Raw genomic sequence first — 16,908 nt, 5'->3', positions numbered from 1 at the left:
GTGTGTTTACTCAGTTTGTGAACTGCCGGCGGGGTTTATGTGATTCCCCGATGTGCAGGGTGAAATTACAGAGGGAAGAGGGTTTCAGCGGTTACGCTGAAGCTTGCGCCGAATATGTAATGTCGCCTCTAATACCTAATAGCTCAACAAACCTTAATAAGCAAAATTTTAATAGTAAGGTTATTGTCATTTTGCTAATTGTCCACATAAGTTTAGAAGGTGTTTACTATTTTCTATGGGTAACCACCTATCATATTAATAAATAAAAATAAAATTAAAAAAAACTTCCTGGGGGCAAAGCCAGCAGCGAGCATGGATGGCTGCACATCATTAGAGCTCCTATTTTAAATTTGTAAAAGCGTAAATCAAACTTCCAATATGAAGTCAGCCTTCTTTTAACAGGGGATTGCACGATTAATACATTCTCAGCACTTGAGATTGCTAACCAGTGCCACGGAGACACTAAGCTCACACAGAGACTGAAGTCCTGTTTGAAAACGGAGAAGACGGCAGACATCTTGTCACCCTCGTGGGTTTACAACAGAAATGGAAAACGCTCATCAGTTGTTAATTGAGCTTAGAAAACTCTTAACGTCTCACCAACTTCGTTTTACTGCAGAGTTAAATAAAGCCATTGGCTATGTTGATGATAGCAGGTTCCAGGCTATTGCTTATTTAAACCTAGTAGCTGTGATTATTATTTGCGGGGATGCTTTGGGGCCCTGGCATCGCCCGCTCACACCTGATACAGTAAATACTGAGGAGCCATTTCACCATGAGGCGGATGGGACTGCCGATGAGCTCTTGATACTGAGCGTTTCTGCCAGGGCCTCATCCGGGGCTCACGGGGAAACCCAAGAAGGAGGAGGAGATTGGGATCCTCGGGTGCTCTCGAGTGGGTCAATGTGGAGGACATATACCATCTGCTGGGCGAGTGTGGAGTCTCTCACACAGGCCTGGGAGGAAGAGCAACTAATCCAGAGTGAACAGTGATAGCTCTGGTGCAATCCTTTCTTTTGCAGAAGCAATTTTGCATGTCCTATGCAGCCAGATACAAGGCCGCTGAAAAAAGCAGTACAGAGCTGGATCCTAATGAAGCGGCAGGCAGAGGCTGGCAGCCATTATACCATGCATACATGGGACTCACACTATGGAGAGAGGGAATAGGGTGAGATGGCGCTTTTCCTATGCACCCATTTTTCCCCAAAAACTGAGACCTTTGATTATACCCTCCTATCCTTTGGAACCTTTGAAGAGGACCTTGCGGTCTGAATTTTTTTTTTAATTCTTTTTTATTCTTTTTAAGCTAATCTATGTACACATTACCAAGCTACATAATGCTTTTTCACTTAGGGTATTCATATTCTAGGTCACCATATTATTCTAAGTAAGCTTATTGACGTTGCTCTGTTGTCAGTCTAGCACTAGTTGCTGCAGCGCATCGTTTACATATTTATCTTCAATTTAGACCAGCTCTCACGGTAGTTTCATACGTCTAGGTGGCTAGTTGTTCCCCTAGCAGTTTAGATTGTACTCTGTATAGCCATATTAAATTATAGTCCATGTTTAGCTTTAGGTCATAAGTTTATTATTTAATGCTACCATTTGCTTCCAATATTTATATGTGTACAGCATGGGTCATTTTAGTATTATATAGCTAGAATATTGTGTTTTTTTATATATATACACATGTTTATTTAGTGCAAGCATCTGGTCTATATATGGATTGTCACTTCCTAATATGTTTAAAGTGTTTATCAATTCATAATGCAGCTTACTTTCTGTTAAGTATTTGCCAGTACCATAATTAGTATATTTATATTTCAATATGCTTATTATAGGTAGGGATGATCACTAGATTATTATTTTGGCACATTTATACTGTATGACTACTAACCATATGTTATAGTGGTGTTCCTTATAATCCCATATGGTGTAAAATGGTATCCCACATTAAGTGAAGCTTATATATGTGCTTTCATTTTTTTAGTGCCTTACACTGTTTTTAGTGAGTATAGTGTCTTGCTTCAGTAATAACAAAAGGACTATGACTTAGCCCAGTAATCTCTTTGAGACAACTGCTTCTATTTCTACCCACACCTAACATAAAGTTAGATGTTTAGCTAGAACTGCATATATAATATTCACTATAGAATTTAATTCATTTTGCCCATATAGAGTTTGTACTAAGCCCACACTTTTATTAGTACTGGACTGGATAATAGATCTACCCCCAAACCAACTCTAATATAGATCTTTACCTCTGAGGGTTACTTTATTTAATGACTTCAAAGGTTCCTGCTTTGAATAGTTTAACACTAGGATCTGCCTAACTCCTGTTGTGGTTGTTTCCCCTGTTGCTGGGTGTAGGGCCCATGCCCAAGTGTCAGGGTTCAGTTATATAGGATAGTAAATCACAAACTCTCATCCAGTATGGTTTTGGTACACCTGTATTTCAGTTCTTATCCAGTGCAGACCCTTATTTTAGTTTCTACGGCTCTACTATATGCATAGCGAAGTATTTTGAGAAGACTGTAACTATAAAACTTTTATTAACATTACAATTTGCTTAAGTATTTATAAAAAGAGGAGCTCCTGTTAAGCCCCTATTATGACCTCTGTACCCCCCTCCCCCCCCACTCCTCTAATTATAGTACTCAGGGTCAACTGGATTAATCCTGAGTCTCTTAAAGCGGTTTCTCTCATAATAAAACCGCAGTTAATCTAAGGTCAATTACTATATAGAATCAATATTGTGTTCACAAGTTTACAGTTAATCTAATAATTTTACTATCCAGAACCAGAACCAATATTGTAAACAAGTTGTATATCTACAGTGTTGACATTTATGATTTATACTAGATATCCCAATTAATGCTTCTTCATTTTTATTTATATATGGTCATCTTATATTTGGGTTTGTTGGGGCAATATCAAGTTTGCTTTCCTATATAGGATACACTAGTTGGGGTTAACTCCTTTAGTGGTAAACAACATAGCATTTTTTTCTCTTGTAAGGTGTATCCAGTCCACGGATCATCCATTATTTGTGGGATATTCTCCTTCCCAATAGGAAGTTGCAAGAGGATCACCTACAGCAGAGCTGCTATATAGCTCCTCCCCTAACTGCCATATCCAGTCATTCTCTTGCAAACTCTCAACATAGCTGGAGGTAGTAAGAGGAAAGTGGTGATAGATAGTTTTTTTCTTCAATCAAAAGTTTATTGTTTTTAAATGGTACCGGAGTTGTACTATTTTATCTCAGGCAGCATTTAGAAGAAAATCTGCCTGCGTTTTTCTAAGATCTTAGCAGAAGTAGCTAAGATACACTGCTGTTCTCACATATGTCTGAGGAGTGAGGTAACTTCAGAGGGAGAATGGCGTGCAGGTTATCCTGCAATAAGGTATGTGCAGTTTAAGTTTTTCTAGGGATGGAATTTGCTAGAAAAAAGCTGCTGATACCGGATTAATGTAAGTTAAGCCTAAATACAGTGATTTAATAGCGACTAGTATCAGGCTTGCTATCAGAGGTATATACTCTGATTAATGTGCAATATAAAACGTTTGCTGGCATGTTTAATCGTTTTTATATATGCTTTGGTGATAAAACTTATTGGGGAGGGGCCTATTTTAGCGCTTTTTTGCGCAGTTAAAATTACAGACAGAAACATTCAGCTTCCCTCAGCAGTCCCCTGCATGTTTTAGACATCTCTGAAGGGCTCAAAAGGCTTCAAAAGTCATATATTGAGGAAGGTAAAGCCACAGTGGAGCTGTGGCAGTTGTTGTGACTGTTTAAAAAACGTTTTTTTCAATTTGTTAATCTGTTTTTTGTATTAAGGGGTTAATCATCCATTTGCAAGTGGGTGCAATGCTCTGCTAACTTGTTACATACACTGTAAAAATTTTGTTAGTTTAACTGCCTTTTTTCACTGTTATTTCAAATTTTAGCAAAATTTGTTTCCCTTAAAGGCACAGTAACGTTTTTTATATTGCTTGTTTAACTTGATGTAAAGTGTTTTCCAAGCTTGCTAGTCTCATTGCTAGTCTGTATAAACATGTCTGACATAGAGGAAACTCCCTGTTCATTATGTTTAAAAGCCATGGTGGAACCCCATATGAGAATGTGTACTAAATGTATTGATTTCACTTTAAACAATAAAGATCAGCTTTTATCTTTAAAAAAATTATCACCAGAGGATTCTGGCAAGGGGGAAGTTATGCAGACTAACTCTCCCCACGTGTCAGACCCTTTGACTCCCGCTCAAGGGACTCACGCTAAAATGGCGCCAAGTACATCAAAGAAGCCCATAGCGATTACTTTGCAGGACATGGCGGCAATCATGGATAATACCCTGTCAGCGGTATTAGCCAGACTGCCGGAATTCAGAGGAAAGCGCGATAGCTCTGGGGTTAGACGTAGTACAGAGCGCGCAGATGCCTTAAGGCCCATGTCTGATACTGCGTCACAATATGCAGAAGCTGAGGAAGGAGAGCTTCAGTCTGTGGGTGACATTTCTGATTCGGGGAAACCTGATTCAGATATTTCTACTTTTAAATTTAAGCTTGAGAACCTCCGTGTATTGCTTGGGGAGGTGTTAGCTGCTCTGAATGACTGTGACACAATTGCAGTACCAGAGAAATTGTGTAGACTGGATAAATACTATGCAGTGCCGGTGTGTACTGATGTTTTTCCAATACCTAAAAGGTTTACAGGAATCATTAATAAGGAGTGGGATAGACCCGGTGTGCCGTTTTCCCCCCCTCCTATTTTTAGAAAAATGTTTCCAATAGACGCCACCACACGGGACTTATGGCAGACGGTCCCTAAGGTGGAGGGAGCAGTTTCTACTTTAGCAAAGCGTACCACTATCCCTGTCGAGGACAGTTGTGCTTTTTCAGATCCAATGGATACAAAATTAGAAGGTTACCTTAAGAAAATGTTTATTCAACAAGGTTTTATCCTGCAGCCCCTTGCATGCATTGCACCTTGTCACTGCTGCTGAAATACTTGACAAGCTTAGAACACTTAAGCTAGCTAATTCTTTTGTTTCTGACGCCATTGTTCATTTGACTAAACTAACGGCTAAGAATTATGGATTCGCCATCCAGGTGCGTAGGGCGCTATGGCTTAAATCTTGGTCAGCTGACGTGACTTCAAAGTCTAAATTACTTAACATTCCCTTCAAGGGGCAGACCCTATTCGGGCCTGGTTTGAAGGAAATTATTGCTGACATTACTGGAGGTAAGGGTCATACCCTTCCTCAAGACAGGGCCAAATCAAAGGCCAAACAGTCTAATTTTCGTGCCTTTCGAAACTTCAAGGCAGGTGCAGCATCAACTTCCTCTGCTACAAGACAAGAGGGAACTTTTGCTCAATCCAAGCCGGGCTGGAAACCTAACCAGTCCTGGAACAAAGGCAAGCAGGCCAGAAAGCCTGCTGCTGCCTCTAAGACAGCATGAAGGAACGGCCCCCTATCCGGTAACGGATCTAGTAGGGGGCAGACTTTCTCTCTTCGCCCAGGCGTGAGCAAGAGATGTTCAGGATCCCTGGGCATTGGAGATCATATCTCAGGGATATCTTCTGGACTTCAAAGCTTCCCCTCCTCAAGGGAGATTTCACCTTTCGAGATTATCTGTAAACCAGATAAAGAAAGAGGCATTCTTACGCTGTGTGCAAGACCTCCTAGTTATGTGAGTGATCTGTCCAGTTCCACAGTCGGAACAGGGACAGGGTTTTTATTCAAATCTGTTTGTGGTTCCCAAAAAAGAGGGAACCTTCAGACCCATTTTGGATCTAAAGATCTTAAACAAATTCCTCAGAGTTCCATCGTTCAAAATGGAAACTATTCGGACCATCCTACCTATGATCCAGGAGGGTCAGTACATGACCACAGTGGATTTGAAGGATGCTTACCTTCACATACCGATTCACAAAGATCATCATCGGTTCCTAAGGTTTGCCTTTCTGGACAGGCATTACCAATTTGTGGCTCTTCCCTTCGGGTTAGCTACAGCTCCAAGAATCTTTACAAAGGTTCTGGGATCGCTTCTGGCGGTCCTAAGACCACGAGGTATATCAGTGGCCCCTTATCTGGACAACATCCTGATACAGGCGTCAAGCTTTCAGATTGCCAAGTCACATACGGACATAGTTCTGGCATTTCTCAGGTCACATGGGTGGAAGGTGAACGAGGAAAAGAGTTCTCTATCCCCACTCACAAGAGTCTCCTTCCTAGGGACTCTGATAGATTCTGTAAAAATGAAGATTTACCTGACAGAATCCAGGTTATCAAAGCTTCTAAAATCTTGCTGTGTTCTTCATTCTATTCCGGGCCCTTCAGTGGCTCAGTGTATGGAAGTAATCGGCTTGATGGTAGCGGCGATGGACATAGTGCCATTTGCGCGACTACATCTCAGACCGCTGCAACTATGCATGCTCAGTCAGTGGAATGGGGATAACACAGATTTGTCCCCTCTGCTAAATCTGGATCAAGAGACCAGAGATTCTCTTCTCTGGTGGCTATCTCGGGTCCATCTGTCCAAAGGTATGACCTTTCGCAGGCCAGATTGGACAATTGTAACAACAGATGCCAGCCTTCTAGGTTGGGGTGCAGTCTGGAATTCCCTGAAGGCTCAGGGATCGTGGACTCAGGAGGAGAAACTCCTCCCAATAAATATTCTGGAGTTAAGAGCAATATTCAATGCTCTTCTAGCTTGGCCTCAGTTAGCAACCCTGAGATTCATCACATTTCAGTCGGACAACATCACGACTGTGGCTTACATCAACCATCAAGGGGGAACCAGGAGTTCCGTAGCGATGTTAGAAGTCTCCAAGATAATTCACTGGGCAGAGACTCACTCTTGCCACCTATCAGCAATCCATATCCCAGGTGTAGAGAACTGGGAGGTGGATTTTCTAAGTCGTCAGACTTTTCATCCGGGGGAGTGGGAACTCCATCCGGAGGTGTTTGCTCAATTGGTTCATCGTTGGGGCAAACCAGAACTGGATCTCATGGCGTCTCGCCAGAACGCCAAGCTTCCTTGTTACGGATCAAGGTCCAGGGACCCAGAAACGGCACTGATAGATGCTCTAGCAGCGCCTTGGTTCTTCAACCTGGCTTATGTGTTTCCACCATTTCCTCTGCTCCCTCGACTGATTGCCAAAATCAAACAGGAGAGAGTATCGGTGATCTTGATAGCGCCTGCGTGGCCACGCAGGACCTGGTAGGCAGACCTAGTGGACATGTCATCCTTTCCACCATGGACCCTGCCTCTGAGACAAGACCTTCTACTACAAGATCCTTTCAATCATCCAAATCTAATTTCTCTGAGACTGACTGCATGGAGATTGAACGCTTGATTTTATCAAAGCGTGGCTTCTCCGAGTCAGCCATTGATACCCTTATACAGGCACGAAAGCCTGTCACCAGGAAAATCTACCATAAGATATGGCGTAAATACCTTTATTTGGTGTGAATCCAAGAATTACTCATGGAGTAAGGTTAGGATTCCTAGGATATTGTCCTTTCTCCAAGAGGGTTTGGAAAAAGGATTATCAGCTAGTTCTTTAAAGGGGCAGATTTCTGCTCTGTCTATTCTTTTGCACAAGCGTCTGGCAGAAGTTCCAGACGTTCAAGCTTTTTGTCAAGCTTTGGTTAGAATTAAGCCTGTGTTTAAACCTGTTGCTCCCCCATGGAGCTTAAACTTGGTTCTTAAAGTTCTTCAAGGGGTTCCGTTTGAACCCCTTCATTCCATTGATATCAAACGTTTATCTTGGAAAGTTCTGTTTTTGATGGCTATTTCCTCGGCTCGGAGAGTCTCTGAGTTATCTGCCTTACAATGTGATTCTCCTTATCTGATTTTCCATTCAGATAAAGTAGTTCTGCGTACAAAACCTGGGTTTTTACCTAAGGTAGTTTCTAACAAGAATATCAATCAAGAGATTGTTGTTCCATCATTGTGTCCTAATCCTTCTTCAAAGAAGTAACGCCTTTTACATAATCTGGACGTGGTCCGTGCGTTAAAGTTTTACTTACAAGCTACTAAAGATTTTCGCCAAACATCTACACTGTTTGTTGTTTACTCTAGACAGAGGAGAGGTCAAAAAGCTTCAGCAACCTCTCTTTCTTTTTGGCTTCGGATCATAATACGCTTAGCCTATGAGACTGCTGGAAAGCAGCCCCCTGAAAGGATTACAGCTCATTCTACTAGAGCTGTGGCTTCCACCTGGGCCTTTAAAAATGAGGCTTCTGTTGAACAGATTTGCAAGGCGGCGACTTGGTCTTCGCTTCATACCTTTTCAAAATTTTACAAATTTGATACTTTTGCTTCTTCGGAGGCTATTTTTGGGAGAAAGGTTCTACAGGCAGTGGTTCCTTCCATTTAAGCCTGCCTTGTCCCTCCCTTCATCCGTGTACTTTAGCTTTGGTATTGGTATCCCACAAATAATGGATGATCCGTGGACTGGATACACCTTACAAGAGAAAACATAATTTATGCTTACCTGATAAATTTATTTCTCTTGTGGTGTATCCAGTCCACGGCCCGCCCTGTATTTTTAAGGCAGGTCTAAATTTTAATTTAAACTAAAGTCACCACTGCACCCTATGGTTTCTCCTTTCTTTGCTTGTTTCGGTCGAATGACTGGATATGGCAGTTAGGGGAGGAGCCATATAGCAGCTCTGCTGTGGGTGATCCTCTTGCAACTTCCTGTTGGGAAGGAGAATATCCCACAAATAATGGATTATCCGTGGACTGGATACACCACAAGAGAAATACATTTATCAGGTAAGCATAAATTATGTTTTACTATATCTTTATATGTTATAGAATATATATTTCTCATGTGAGATTTATTTCCACTAAATATAAAAAAAAAGAAAATGATAACATCACTGTTATTTGTACTTTGAAAATGTGAGGTTAATTTTCTATATATTTCAGTCTATCTTGTGATAGTTAGGACAGGTGATAAAGGCTACGGCCGAAACGCGTAGAGCTGCCCACACTCTAAACACTCTATTTAGGATCACACGGATCACAGCCATAACTGGCATATACCCTATTTGAAAAAGCCGGTTCCTTTGATTCCTTTGAATCCATTTGCCGCCAAACGGTTCTTCAGAATCCAACTGCCGCCAAACAGTACATCCTGACTTGTTCAGCCGGTCACGGCTCCAAACATCCAGCAATAACTAAAGATTCAACATTGCTGTTTCTCACAATCCTGCTTCTCGCAACGGAGTTCAGTTGCCAACACAGCCGAAGGAGACTTTCATCTTGCAACAGAGTTAAGTTGCCATCGGAATATAAGGAGACTCTCTTCTACTTGTGAAACCGGAGACCTAAAAAACCAAAGTCCATACTGAGTGATAGTATTGAGACACCGTAATCCACGAAAGCTTCCAGGACCCACAGCTAAGGAGACCTTCTCCTACCAAAAACCAGAGACCTGAAAAAAGACCGCAGTCCATACTGATTGATAGTATTGGGACACAGTAATCCACGAAAGTTTTCAGGTCTCATAGCTATTACTAATAGCATCTCTCCATCACCAGATTGTTCTAAAAGCCAAAACCTACACCTTTGTTTTTCAACGGATTCTACCACATATCAAGTAGTATTGAGAATCACCACTTTCTAAGGTACTTTTAAAATAGGTGTCACATTATAGGCACTTTTAAGACCATATCTTATACGTTCTACAATTAGCCGTTTTTCCAGTGACTCTCTTATTTTTAATTTTATCCACTGCAGTGCGATATATATATTTTATTATTTGCACAAATATTACTATATAGTATTTTTTATGTCCGCTAATTAAGTATTTTTTATGTATACATTTTAAAATAACACCGTATGAGCTCATATGTATTTAAATTGTATTTAATTATATTGCATTTTGTTTACAGTATTTTTTAACAATGTTATAAATTTCGATATCTTGTATAATACCCCTGATCTCTGTCTATTATTTATTTAGATCCTTCTAGTATATGAATATATCTCGTTATATAATTAATTAATTCTTTATACATAATAGGATTTGCACTTGGTTCACATACACAATTGCACAAAATATATGTTGTTTTATAAACCGTTTTGAACACATAAAATAGCTCCCCTTCACCTGTCCTAACTACCCTTTACACCGATAACTGTTTGGAGGAACCTTTATCACACAGAAGGGTTATAGAGCTAATTCTTTAATTTTTTCTTTTTACACTATCAAACAGTTTATTTTTACACTATTAAATAATCTTTATTAAAGGTGCACTCACTCCATCCTGTTTTTCACACAGTCTATCTTGTGATGTAACAGGTACGATTGTATAATATTTTGCTTGTGACAATAGATATGTTTTTGTTTTTTTGCTTTCTGTACCACTACATTAGTTGATGCATTGCTTGTATGTTATTGCAGATCAAACCTCAATAAAAAAATTATTTAAAAAAAAACAAAAAAAAAACAACTTCCTCTTTTTTTCTTTTAAGATATCAGCAGTAGTAGATACTTTCTGTTGGTCATTACACAACGGCTTGTGCTGCGGGTGCAACCATGGATAATGATATTTTTGAGAACCTTGTTTGGCTGGCTATTGTGACTTTGATAAGTGTTATCCAGAATGGTAAGGAGAGATATTATTTCAGCAAACCTGTTATCTGATGCAAATTAACTCTTGAATTATGCAAATGTTAGACTTGATATGTTTCTTTTTCATTTGGAAAAGTCTAGGGGTGGTGTGAGTGCTAGCTACGTGGTATGTGCTTAAATCCCTGTACAGTCTCGTATAATCTCCAAATACAGACTAATGAAAGAAGGATAAAATAGGGGTAGGATAAGCGCTCTGGAAGGAGCTAACCAATCTTTTATAGAGTAGGTAAACAAAGTAATGTGATGAATATCTTATATATATAATATCAAAGTATGAGCTTATAATAGATGGATGTTTAAAAAGGTAAATTTATTTTATGGCATATTTCAGCAGTATGTAAACAACAATATCAAACAGTTAATAATATCAAACAGTTAATGGTGTTAATATACGATGCCGGCATCAGTAAAGGATGATTAAAATAAATAGACAAAAAATGAGTCTTTAAAAACTGGAGGTCAAAGTTGTTAAAATAATGTGATTACCCAGTGCATAGATATGAAACAATTGGCAGCTAAATAGCAACTAGATCATTTGACCTAGCCAAAAATAAAAGCAGTGAATAAAAATACAGGGAATGCAGAATTATTAGGCAAGTTGTATTTTTGAGGATTCATTTTATTATTGAACAACAACCATGTTCTCAATGAACCCACAAAACTCATTAATATCAAAGCTGAATAGTTTTGGAAGTAGTTTTTAGTTTGTTTTTAGTTATAGCTATTTTAGGGGGATATCTGTGTGTGCAGGTGACTATTACTGTGCATAATTATTAGGCAACTTAATAAAAAACAAATATATACCCATTTCAATTATTTATTTTTACCAGTGAAACCAATATAACATCTCAACATTCACAAATATACATTTCTGACATTCAAAAACAAAACAAAAACAAATCAGTGACCAATATAGCCACCTTTCTTTGCAAGGACACTCAAAAGCCTGCCATCCATGGATTCTGTCAGTGTTTTGATCTGTTCACCATCAACATTGCGTGCAGCAGCAACCACAGCCTCCCAGACACTGTTCAGAGAGGTGTACTGTTTTCCCTCCTTGTAAATCTCACATTTGATGATGGACCACAGGTTCTCAATGGGGTTCAGATCAGGTGAACAAGGAGGCCATGTCATTAGATTTTCTTCTTTTATACCCTTTCTTGCCAGCCACGCTGTGGAGTACTTGGACGCGTGTGATGGAGCATTGTCCTGCATGAAAATCATGTTTTTCTTGAAGGATGCAGACTTCTTCCTGTACCACTGCTTGAAGAAGGTGTCTTCCAGAAACTGGCAGTAGGACTGGGAGTTGATCTTGACTCCATCCTCAACCCGAAAAGGCCCCACAAGCTCATCTTTGATGATACCAGCCCAAACCAGTACTCCACCTCCACCTTGCTGGCGGTCTGAGTCGGACTGGAGCTCTCTGCCCTTTACCAATCCAGCCACGGGCCTATCCATCTGGCCCATCAAGACTCACTCTCATTTCATCAGTCCATAAAACCTTAGAAAAATCAGTCTTGAGATATTTCTTGGCCCAGTCTTGACGTTTCAGCTTGTGTGTCTTGTTCAGTGGTGGTCGTCTTTCAGCCTTTCTTACCTTGGCCATGTCTCTGAGTATTTCACACCTTGTGTTTTGGGCACTCCAGTGATGTTGCAGCTCTGAAATATGGCCAAACTGGTGGCAAGTGGCATCTTGGCAGCTGCACGCTTGACTTTTCTCAGTTCATGGGCAGTTATTTTGCGCCTTGGTTTTTCCACACGCTTCTTGCGACCCTGTTGACTATTTTGAATGAAACACTTGATTGTTCGATGATCACGCTTCAGAAGCTTTGCAATTTTAAGAGTGCTGCATCCCTCTGCAAGATATCTCACTATTTTTTTACTTTTCTGAGCCTGTCAAGTCCTTCTTTTGACCCATTTTGCCAAAGGAAAGGAAGTTGCCTAATAATTATGCACAGCTGATATAGGGTGTTGATGTCATTAGACCACACTCCTTCTCATTACAGAGATGCACATCACCTAATATGCTTAATTGGTAGTAGGCTTTCGAGCCTATACAGCTTGGAGTAAGACAACATGCATAAAGAGGATGATGTGGTCAAAATACTCATTTGCCTAATAATTCTGCACTCCCTGTAGAGTATTAATCCCCCTGAAGATGGCTGGAGTTCTGCATAGGTAGCTATGAACATTTATGTAATAATAAAATGCTCTAACAAATTAGAGCATTTTAATATTTAGTTAGAACGCCCCTTTAAATTAAATTTAATCCAATTGCAGCTTGTATAATAAATATATGTCTACATAATGTTTGATTTAGGAAAAGCTGTGAAAAAAAACATTTCTGGCACTGTTTAAGTGGAGGTTATTAAGGACATTAAACTGTAAGCATTTTTGTCATTGATGTGAAAATGTAATATTTAAATATATATATATATATATATATATATATATATATATATATCAGGATAAAAAGGTTAAGATAAAGCTGTTTATTTTGGTTTTGATGATTAAGTGCATGTTTATGTTCAACTGGTCCTTAAAGGTACATAATTCAGGTAGAGAGAAAAATCTAAAAAAAAAAAACAACTTTATAATTTAATTGTATTATCAAATTTACTTCAATCTCTTGGTATCCTTTGTTGAAAGCAGTTAGTAAGGTGTACGAGCATGCACAAGACTAGAACAATATATGGCAGCAGTTTTATAACCATGTTATGCATGTACAAGGACAGTTGGTTGAAGCAGTATTTCCTGTCATGTGCTGCTCCAGAAATGTGCTCGCTACCTATATAGATATTTCTTCTAAAAATATGATGAGAACTAAGTAAATTTGATCATAGAAGTGAATTGAAAACATTTTTTAATTGTATGCTCTGTCTGAATCATGAAAGAAAAATGTGTCTTTTCATGTCTCTTTAAGGACTAATTTTCTGCTGCTTTTTTGTTAGGCAGTGAAATGCCTCACGAGCACAAAAATAATATATACATTTTTTATTAATTCAGGAACATTTATTATACAAATAAAATGTAAAACATTTTACAATGCCCTATTTTCAAAGCAGCAAAGAAACAGCAGAACTATCATTTGAAATGGATATAAAACAGTCTGTTTCATTGTTGCAATAAAAAAGTGATAAGCAGTAAGCAGTGGATTATACTTAAAGGGACAGTTTACTGTAAAATTGTTTTACCCTTAATGTGTTTCCCATTACTTTCATTACCAGCTGCAGAGTATACAATGTATGAGAATTTGCTTTTTAAGGTTTATTTATGTATATGAAATAGCTGGTTTTATGTTTTGAAGCCACAACCTAATAAAATGTGTTGAGCTTGTAGGTATAATCAGATCTCATTACTTTATTACATTGTGTAAATATACCTGCTTCTTTATCTTGTATCTGTCCATAAACTAATCACCAATACTTGGAGAGAAAACTGGAAAAATAACATTTTATTACCTTATCTCTTTAATACCCCACTGGGAGTGTAATTTCTTCTGCTGGCTGTGTTTACACAGCTTATCTATAGCTTGGACTTAAGGCCAAAAACTGAATAGGTGGGGATACTGCAGACTAAATTAACTATTTAAAATGCCAATATAAGGGTAAAGGAAATACTTGTAAACAATTTAATACACTCCAGCAGGTAAAGGGGATCATTGAGAACAAATTAAAGGGTAGAACAATTTTGAGTAAACTGTCCCTATAATATAGATGATTGCAAAATGTATTATTCATCATCTGCAGGGTCCATTACTTCCTGCCACAGGAAAAGTTTATTTAATTTGATGTCATACATCTTCTAGAGTAACTTGAGCTAATAGTGAATGTGATAGAAACAGTCTGTTTTGCTCAGGATCAGAAAAGGCAGAATGCAATTTAAACCCTTCCGTTAAAACCAACTTAAACCGTTCCATGCCTTTCTAACAGCGCTAGGCTTTAACAATGTTAGGTCGGCATGGAACGTCGTACCTTATATGGCATATTGCAGCCTCCTCCTTTTAGTTAATAAACAATCGGACGGCGGGGACTTGCCTAGCAGCGAAGTCAGTCCATCTAATCCCGGCCTTGAAATCACGTGATCGCATCGACGATCGTATAATTTCAATATTCTAACAAGTGTTTACATGGAAACTTTGTTCCGATCTAAGCACTTGCACCCTGGCATGAAGGGGTTAAGTTCAAAAGACGTCTGCTCTCTCATCTCCCTGAGGGAAATGTCTAGAATGAGAAATTCTAAATGCTCATTTTGCAAGAAAGTAAGTTTCCTTTTTTTTTTTTCATTCTTCACACAATCTATTTATTTTTATGTATACTTTGATTTAAAAAATGTGTTTTTACTAATAGGGGCACTGTTATCGCTATAAAGGGACACTGAACCCAAATGATTTATTTCATGATTCAGATAGAGCATGACATTTTAAGCAACTTTCTAATTTACTCCTATTATCAATTTTTCTTTGTTCTCTTGCTATCTTTATTTTAAAAGCAGGAATGTAAATCTTAGCAGCCAGCCCAATTTAATTTCAGCACCATGAATAGCCCTTGCTTATTGGAGGTTTACATTTACCCACCAATAAGCAAGCATAACCCAGGTTCTCAACCAAAATGGGCCTGCTCCTATGCATTACATTCCTGCTTTTTAAACAAAGATAGCAAGAGAACGAAGAAAAATTGATAATAGGAGTAAATTAGAAAGTTGCTTAAAATTGCATGCTCTATCTGAATCATGAAAATTTGGGTTTAGTGTCCCTTTAAGCAGTGGTGGGATTCAGAAATTTTAGTGACTCCCACCATTTCCTTTAAGGACTTGTCTGAACAACAGCCAGGAGGTGGCAGCTTTACCTTACTGTGCGAGTGTGAAGTGACTGTCACTTATGTGATATAGCTATTCGTACTGGCACTTTCTCCTGCTCATGAAAATGAATCTCATGCCTCCAGCTCTCCTGGTTCATGTTGCTCTGGTAAAGCTGCTTAACCCTTTGCCCGCTGGCCTGGGACATCGTAACAATGTGAAAGAAATAGTCACATTACTTGTGCAATCTCCGTGTGTAATGTTGACTTCTGCACTCAGGTGTGGATGAGGGAGCTCGCAGTGCATACAGTATGTACTTATGTTCTGTGCACAGTGAGACAGTGATATTACTTCTTTTCAAATTTGTAATGCAAATGCATTCATGTACATTTAAATGTTGATTTTTATATATCTATTAGAGATGTGCATTCGTTTTCAGACTGAATGCACCACTGAAATTTAAAGAAAATTAAATAATACTGACAACATTTTTCAGTATTTATTTGTTTCCTTTATATTGTTTTTTTTTGCTTTATTCTTACCTTAATGCACTCTGAAGAGTGTGCTTACCCAATCCTCTTCTTGCCCGGTCCCGGCCCTGCTAAATGGAGGCTTAGCGCGCAGGTCCTGGGAACCTAACGTGCTAACCTTACTGTTAGTGTTCTCAGCGCTCTGGCAAGAAGGGGGTTGGGTTAGTGCACTCTCCAGAGCGCGTTAGGGTACATATGTAGCTACAGGTGAACTTTTTACCTGTAGCTTCAAAAACATTTACATTTTACAAGTGTTTAACGAAAATTTGATTAGTGCAGGGAACGAATATTCGGGGAAACGAATGTCCTTGAATATTCTTTAAGAACATTTTGTCTGAAACAAAATTTTCTTGCTTGCACATCCCTAGTTTCTATAATAAAATATTCTAACAAAGAAAGTACAAGGCAGTAGAACAGTATAGAGGAACTTAAAGGGATATGAAACACATGATTCAGATAGAGAATACAATTTTAAACAGCATTCCAATTTACTTCTTTTATCAAACTTGTTTAATTTTTTAGGTATTCTTTGTTGAAGAAATAGCAATGTGCATGGGTGAGCCAATAACATGAGTCAGCTATGTGCAGCCACCAATCAGCAGTTACTGAGCATATTTAGATATGCTTTTCAACAAAGAATGTCAAGATAATGAAGCAAATTATATAATAGAAGTAAACTGGAAAGTTGTTTAAAATTGTATGATCTATCTGAATCATGAAATAAAAAATGTTGATTTCATGTCCCTTTAAATACATTGCAGTGCAAAAACTATATACAGAGATAAACGCTCACACTCTTGAGCTTAGGCCCCTGTTTTTCAACAAAAGATACCAAGAGAATGAAGAAAATGTGATAATCAAAGTAAATTAGAAAGATGTTTAAAATTGCATGCTCTGTCTGAATCATGAAAGAAAAATGTGGGGTTT

General features: G+C 38.7%; 1 protein-coding gene across 1 annotated transcript in view; it reads left to right on the top strand.

Moving 5' to 3' along the window:
• Positions 1-10,538: 10,538 nt before the first annotated feature.
• ALOX5AP (arachidonate 5-lipoxygenase activating protein) overlaps positions 10,539-16,908 on the top strand; it is a 33,097-nt gene continuing 26,727 nt past the window's right edge. Inside the window, exon 1 of the mRNA XM_053705041.1 lies at positions 10,539-10,628. Coding sequence (XP_053561016.1) covers positions 10,559-10,628 — 70 coding nt within the window. The 5' untranslated portion in view covers positions 10,539-10,558. The remainder of the gene's footprint in view (positions 10,629-16,908) is intronic.

The sequence above is a fragment of the Bombina bombina genome, chromosome 3 (genome assembly GCF_027579735.1).
Source record: "Bombina bombina isolate aBomBom1 chromosome 3, aBomBom1.pri, whole genome shotgun sequence".
NCBI lineage: Eukaryota > Metazoa > Chordata > Amphibia > Anura > Bombinatoridae > Bombina > Bombina bombina.
This window is presented reverse-complemented; position numbering and strand designations above follow the sequence as displayed.